The sequence below is a fragment of the Pseudopipra pipra genome, chromosome 10 (genome assembly GCF_036250125.1).
Source record: "Pseudopipra pipra isolate bDixPip1 chromosome 10, bDixPip1.hap1, whole genome shotgun sequence".
Taxonomy (NCBI): Eukaryota; Metazoa; Chordata; class Aves; order Passeriformes; family Pipridae; genus Pseudopipra; species Pseudopipra pipra.
Window position 1 is genome coordinate 17,383,961 of NC_087558.1, and position 7,364 is coordinate 17,391,324.

Consider the following 7,364-nt stretch of genomic DNA (forward strand, 5'->3'; position numbering starts at 1 on the left):
ACTATATCAGCTTTCATTTGGAAATTTAATATTCCTGTGAGAAATTGCTAATTCTTTTCCAGATGCAAAGAGCGAAAAAGAGTAATTTACCCTGTGTTAAAGGAGAGAGGAATCACTGCCCCACAAAGGGCAACCCTCCCTCTGTTCCGTGGAGACGATCACTGGCCTTTTTAGATAAACCAAAGGAAATGGGCTCTGTCCTCCTTGGTCCATGAGGAGAAGACCAAAGCCCGAGGCAAGCGAGGGGGCGGGCGGGTTTTCCGATGGTGCATCAATACCGCGTTGACAGTGATTTGTGCGGGGTGTAAGAGGCCAGCGCTGCTCTGAAACTCGAGCCCCCGAATGAATAAATCATGAGCCCTCTCTCAGTAACCTGACAACTCGGTCCAGCCCTCTCAGCGCTCAGATCTGGCCCATGCTGGGCATGCGGGGAGGGACTCCCATTGTCCAGAGGATTTAAGGGCAGGGTCTGCCTGCCTGCCTGTCTGCAGGGCAGGCACTTTGCGGGAGAGCAGGAAGCCTTCTGCGTGGCGTGGGACCATGGAGGGCAATGCACACCTCCTCCAGGTCATCCGCAAGATGCGTTCCCAAATCAACAAGCTGGAGAGGGAAAACAGGGCCCTAAAGGGAGAGCTGCAGGTCTGCGGGAAGAGAGCTGTGCCACCGGAGAGAGAGGCAGCGAGAGGAGGTGGGAAGAGTGATGTGAGGAGCCTCGCCAGGGATGAAGAAGGACCTGCTGGCTCTCCAGCATCTCTGCAGGGAGCCGTCCCAGCCAGTCCTGCTCCAGCGCCAAAGGAGCAGACAGGTACCAACGAGTCGGGGCTGTCTGGGGCTGTCCATGGCACCCGTGAGTGCTGCCCATGCAGGATCTCCCAGCCTGGCTGTTACATGTCTGCAGGGAGTGAGGGGTGAGCTGCTGGTTGTCTGTCTGATCAGCTCTGTGAAAGTGCTCTGGCCGCCTTCTGTGCTCGCACCTCAACCCACCATAACTGGGTGTCTTGCTCTGTGGTCTTTTTAGGGTGCTACCTGCATCCCCCAAGCTGAGCTTAGTGGAGTATTTTACTGCTGCTCAAACAAAGGATCCAACTCAAGGAGTTCAGTTTTTCTTTGTTTAAGGAGAATTTGACTTACTGCTTTGGGTTTTCACAGGCATGGACAATCCTGACCATGCCTGTCCCCTCTCTGCTCCAGGCAGAAAAGGGCCAGCAGTTGTAACCATGCCATAACCTCTCTTGCCTTAGTAAAAGATGAGAAAAATGCTAGTAATAATAACAAATAATGATGAGTTGTCTGCATACATCATGCCAGATGTGCAGTTTAGTTTTGCAGATAACACAGTTAGTTCTGGCTGAGACAGAGAGGGGCCAATATACAGGAATACACACTCTTCACAGTTTTATCAGAGGAGAAAAACAGAAATATTTCTCAGTTAGAGAAGTCTAGCTGTGAGTTCTGGAGGATTTAATGAATCAGGAATTTAAGCAAAATGTTGTTTGGTGAGAAGTATCGGAGAAATGGCCCCACAAGTTTTCACAGAGACAAATCTGTGTGAATGAATAAAATGAGAGGCTGAACAGCACTAGTGGATTGATGTGAAGCCAGGTGGCTGTTCCCAAGCCCCCTGACCCAGTGGCCAGGTTACCAACCTGAAGGCCTCTTAAACCGGGGCTGCTGGTGGCCATAGATGTCATCAGTTTGGGAATAGCAGTCTGGAGTTCTGGCAAGTGGGAAAGCTGCAGCTCTTCCTCTTCAGCTGCCTTCTGAAGAGTGGGGAAAGAGTGAGACCCAAAGGGGCTGTCTGGCCTTCTCTGCCTCTCCACATACAAAGCTTTTTTGAGCCCAAAGAAAGTGATTCAAAATAGAATGGTAAAATATTTGGGGTTGGCAGGGACCTTAAGGATCATCCAGTTCCAACTCCCCTCTATGGGCAAGGACACCTTACACTAGACAAGGTTCCTCAAAGACTCATGCAACCTGGCCTTGAACACTTTCAGGGATGGGGCATCCACAACTTCCCTGGGCAACCTCTTCCAGTGTCTCACCACCCTCACAGTAAAGAATTTCCTCCTAGTATTCAATCTAAATGTCCCCTCTTTTAGTTTAAAACTGTTCCCCTTGTTCTGTCACTATCTCCCAATGTAAAAAGTCATTCTCCAAAAATATATTGAGGATATCTGAATTACTGTTTCCAGCTCTGCTTTTTCCTCTGTTTCTCAGATACTGCCATGACTGTGAGACGCTACCCCCCCACCTCACCAGCTCCTGCTCCTTCCAGTGCCAGGTCCCACAGGGCCAGCAGGAAGCCTTCAAGCAATGGGCTCCCAGAGGTGCCAGGCAGTGCCTGGCCACCAGCCTCTCCTGCTGCAGCACAGCTCATCAGGGAAGAGGAGAAAGGGCTTGAAAAATCACCGTCCAGCTGCCCCTCCTACAGCCACTCCAGCAACATGAAGCTGTTTCAGGAGCACGTCTATAGGTGCAGGTAGGCTTGGTTTGCCTTCACAGCATCACAGCTCTAACAACATATATGGACATTGCTCTGGGTCTTAGTTTGTTGTCAGCAAAATCTTTGTTTAAATGTATATGGGCAGACTGCATGTACAGACTCAATGTACATTGAGCAGACTGGAGCCTTCTTTGGGGGAAGTTGTCCGGCTCCTCCTTGCAATTTATGAAATTTGGCAGTGGTAGCAGGTTAAATTTGCTATAGAAAGGAGAGGCTAAGGGAGAGAGAAAAGGGTTGAAATCTTTACACTGTTAAAGCCAGGCAGAATTTTGCAGATTGATGTGATGTTCTGACAAGCTAAGCTTGAAAGGGATTTTTAAACTTGGGAAAAAAGCATGGAGATACCAGGGAACTCTGAACTATGCCTTTGCAAGTGTGATTACTATGGCCCATGGAATTAGATGTACTGTATTGTATCTCCCCTGTAACTGAAGCATTACAAGTTAATGCCTCCAGCTTTGAGAAAAGTAGTCTCAAGACGGCTTCTAAATTAAGTGAGAGGGCTGCTGGACAAGCCCTGAGCTCCTCTGATCATTGATGAGAAGATTTCCAACACAGGACAACAACCAAGGCTAGTAGCAGCAGTAATGAGACTGTGAGATATGATAGCTGAGTCACCTCCTGGTGCTGATCTGTCCACCCTGGGAATCCATGTCAGTTCCTGGGTTTAGCCTGACCATGCTGTGTTCAAAAGCCATATAATCCAGATGGCCTCAAAGCATGTGTCTGAGCAGGGAGAAATCCATGGGTCTGCCTTTGCATGCCCTGGGGAAGGGCTCCAGTGGCCACCCTCATGGGCTGTACACTTGCAGTGGGTTGTGTCACCTGTGTGGTTGTATCTGTCCACATGGCCCACCACAACAGCTTTTATTCTGTACCCCCTTCAACAATATGTCCCCAGAGAAGACCAGTGCCCAGCCCCTTGCACTCCCTGTGCAAAGGCAGCTCGGAGCCCAGCTCCTCTCTGAGAGGCTGCAAGGGACAATGAGACCAAGCTTCCAGAGGCACCTGGGTTCTCTAGTTAAGGACATTTCAGGGTCAGATGTTTTACAGCATTTAGACACCTAAATTTAGTCCCTGGCAGTGAACTCATATCATTTTCAAAAGCACCATGACCCTGTAGCTCTGGATTTCTGCATATGCTCCACTGGGCTCAGGGAAACTCAAGACTGTGCACATGGACGCTCTGAGAGCTTTGCCCTTGAGCCAGCTCACGTGGAAGGCGTGTGTGGTGGGAAACACAGGGTCAGTGTGCAGGAGCAGAATGGCAACGGCAAATCCTGCTGCTTGCTCATAAAGGGAAGGAGCTCTCAAAGCAATCCAAATAGCAGCACAGATCTGTTACATCTACTGCCTGGGGACCTACCGGTTACCCCGCGGCCACGGGACGGTGCTGACGATTTTATCTCCACCATTAGAGCTGCCTTGCCAGGCTGAACAGCAATGAGTTTGGCACCGTGACTCATGTCCTCTCACTGCTGGCTGCTTTAGGAGAAGAAACAGCTACAGAAGGAGCTTTTTACCAAATGCCCTCAGTAGGCTGCGTAATATCCTGAAGCACGAACTCTGTGTTTCTTACACCAAAAAAAATCTAATATCTTTTTTAATCTTAGTGGTGGATGCTTCCATTATATACCCAGGTCTAACACAGACACCAATCTTAGTTAGCTTTTCACTAGTAGGATAATTTCTAGCAATGAGTTCAGCAAGCTTATTAAGGTTAATTTTTTACAGGGATGACATTTTTGCTTCCCAGCATGCTGCTTCATGTCAGGTTTTCCTATTCTTCTTGTAGCTTTCTCACATTTTGCTCCAAGGCTATAATCCTGTATTCGATGCTGAATTTTTTTGCTTTAAAATTAACTCTGTAGAAGTATCAACTTGAATTTATATACAGTGCAGTTGCATCCAAGTAATAACAGCACTGCTAACAAATCATCACTAATTTGCATGTTTAAAATATTTTAATTCCTATATGCCAAAGCATTATTTATACCAAGGGATTCCTGCTTGTGTTTCATAAATAAAAACCGTTAAATATTTGAATGTAGGATTAGAGAAGATGAGAACTGTTTTCAGGGCTATTATAGTAAAATCACAAAAGGTACAAGGCCTGTTTGGTACAAATGTCACCACTGGGGTGTTCAAGTTTGGTGGTTTCACCTTCCAGTGAGACAGGTCTCAGGGGAGAAGGGGCAAGGAAATCATGAAGGTCCTCTGCCCTGTAACCATCCCTAAATATTTCAATATTGTCATAATTTTCCTTCCTTGTGCTCCATGAGCGCCTGAGTGAGCTGACAAGCATCACAGAGGACAATCAGAACGACAACCAAAGCTCTGCAAAACTGAACCAATTTACATGCCAAACCAACCTGTTTTGGGACACATAAAGGAAGATGTTTCTGCCTCTGGTGTAATTTACCATGTGCACACTTGGAAACCACTGTTCTCACACCTGCTGGCAGTAGCTGGGTGCTGATGCATATAAACATCAAGCCACTAGAGGAACCCCCCGGGTCCATGGGGGTGCATGTGCACCCTCGGGGTTCTGTGTGCACACAGCTTTGCACACACACATTGGGCACTGATAGACAGATGTGAGACTCCATGGAAGAAAGCGAATGCTTCCAGCAGACAGGCAGGCAGCACTGTGCTTTGGGAAGCCTGTGAATGGCATGAAATCCTGCCTCCATGCAGCACGCAAGGGCTGAAAGCATTTAGCTTTTGCTTGCTGGGTTGCTTGGAGGTTTTTTTTTAACTTTCTTTGCATGTTTTATACATTTGCAATCCTCATAATGCTTTTTCATTTTTTTCTCCAGGGGTAAAGTCAAGGCTGTCACTTTCCTCTTACCAATGGATATGTCACCATGTGCTGAAAAGCAAAGTTCCCTCAAAAGCCCGGAAAATCAGAGCACAAAACCTCTGATGACCATCGCTGAAAACGATATGTGAGCCAGTGAATTTTTAAAGGGCTATTGATTCCCTGAGATAAACTGGCCTTAAATGACAGCTGTGTGTCAGGTTCCTCTATTGCAAAACGCTTTGGCAGGACGCCCACAGAGCATCGCCCAGCCTGTGTTTCAGGTCACAGCCCGACATTCAGCATGGAAATGGAAGCCGTGGCAAAGTCGGCTGGAAGCCCATACACTGTGATGAAGCCACACAAAGCAAAGGTACCTCCACACAGTGCTTCTGAGCAACACATTTCAAGGACCCCTTACCTCAGGACTGATGTAAACAGGCTGTTGAAGCTGGTTTTGATGTGTTTGCCGCAAAAATCATAATCTTTGTCACTGCTTGTGTTTGCTGGTTCCGTGGACAGGAAAGTATTTGATGCAAATGACAAAGTAAGAGCTACTAAGCAGCCTGTGAGGTATTCTCTGTAGGTATAACTTTCAAACTTCACAGTACTAATAAGCAAATTTAAGAAAGCATTAGAGAGTCAGTTAATGTCACCCTGAATTTCTGCAAACCTTGGCAATGACTGTTCATGTTCATTTGAGGTTCACCTCTAAGGGAGCACAGGGGAGCATTAAGTACCTATCAGTATGAAAATGTGACTACAAATCTCTTTCTGGCTTGGTGTGTTTACCCAGATGGAGACTAAAGGCTGTACACCAAGCCAAAATAGGAAGAATTGTGAGTATCAGAATTTTTCGGGAATGCCTTCTCAGCACAGCTCGGATCAAAAATCACTAGCAGAAATTCAGGAAACAGGTGCAAAATATATGTGACAGAGAACTAGAGATAGCTTGTAAAAAATGAACAGTGCTTGTTAGTTTTAGTCATATGAGTAAAGATAGTGTCCCATTTTATTTTGATTACAAGTATTTATGGAATCAAAATACTGCACATTGCTATTTCTTTATGTACAGAGGGAACTGATGATTGAATTTTGTATAGAGAACGCATGAAGAGTAGATGTTTGTACTGATAACTTTATGGAAGATTTTCATCTCATTGTCTGATCTTAAACTCTTCAGTTTCCTAAAGTGAAAGCAGAGACCTGGTGGGAAAAAAATCCCTTCTAGATTTTCCATGAAGTTGTATATTTGTATAAAAACCTGTGTTCCTTTTTTTCATTTTGAAATTCATCATGTTTTGTATATTCAAGTACACTTTTAATATATTCTCACCACTGAAGTAGTCATTTCAATTTCACTGCTATTTTATTTGTGTATTTTTATGTTCAGCTTGGGTCCATAGAGAGTTGCATTGTAATATCAGATGTAACGAATTAATGACTTCCAGTAAACGAGGTTCCAGTTTGGAAAGTTTACTTAACAGCCCATTTTAGGAGGCATTACAGGGCAGCGTTTTCTAAATGTTTTAAAGAAAACATCATTGTCAGGAATGAGATACAGCATATGTGTTCAGTTAAGCACCTAAATCCAGTTGATTTCACTTAGCAAAGTAACAAACAGTCTTTGAAAATCTGGCCCCTGGACCTTTAGGTACCCAAGTTTTTGACAAATAATGTTTGAACACCAGATTTAATGTGATTTTAGAATCCATATGCTTTAGACAACTTTCAAAAGTTTCAACTCTTAATTTTTCTGAGCCTCAGCTTCCATGAAGCAATACTGGGAATTGTCTTTTCCCACACTTTCTACGTCAGTTCACTGTAGGTGACTGACACTAAGAATGCATACTAGTAAGCATGTGACAATGTCAGAGGTAGGGGGGTGCTGATGTTGCACAAACAGATACAACTTTGTGTATGGTCAAGAAATTAGACTCATTGGACATTTATTAGAGGTGTAATGGTCTTTAACTTTTGTATACTTAAAGGGGAAAAAAGAACAGAAAAGATGGAAAGGAAAAGAGGGACAGGAATCAAAGTAGTCATTGACAAATAGCA

At 45.2% G+C, this 7,364-nt stretch overlaps 1 protein-coding gene across 1 annotated transcript; it reads left to right on the forward strand.

Moving 5' to 3' along the window:
* The first annotated feature begins 245 nt into the window (after positions 1 to 245).
* CCDC195 (coiled-coil domain containing 195) lies at positions 246 to 6,651 on the forward strand. Its single transcript, XM_064666525.1, has 3 exons — positions 246 to 805; positions 2,218 to 2,479; positions 5,323 to 6,651. Exons 1-3 carry the CDS (start codon positions 541 to 543, stop codon positions 5,453 to 5,455), a joined length of 660 nt encoding a protein of 219 aa, XP_064522595.1. The 5' UTR covers positions 246 to 540; the 3' UTR covers positions 5,456 to 6,651.
* Positions 6,652 to 7,364: the final 713 nt, after the last annotated feature.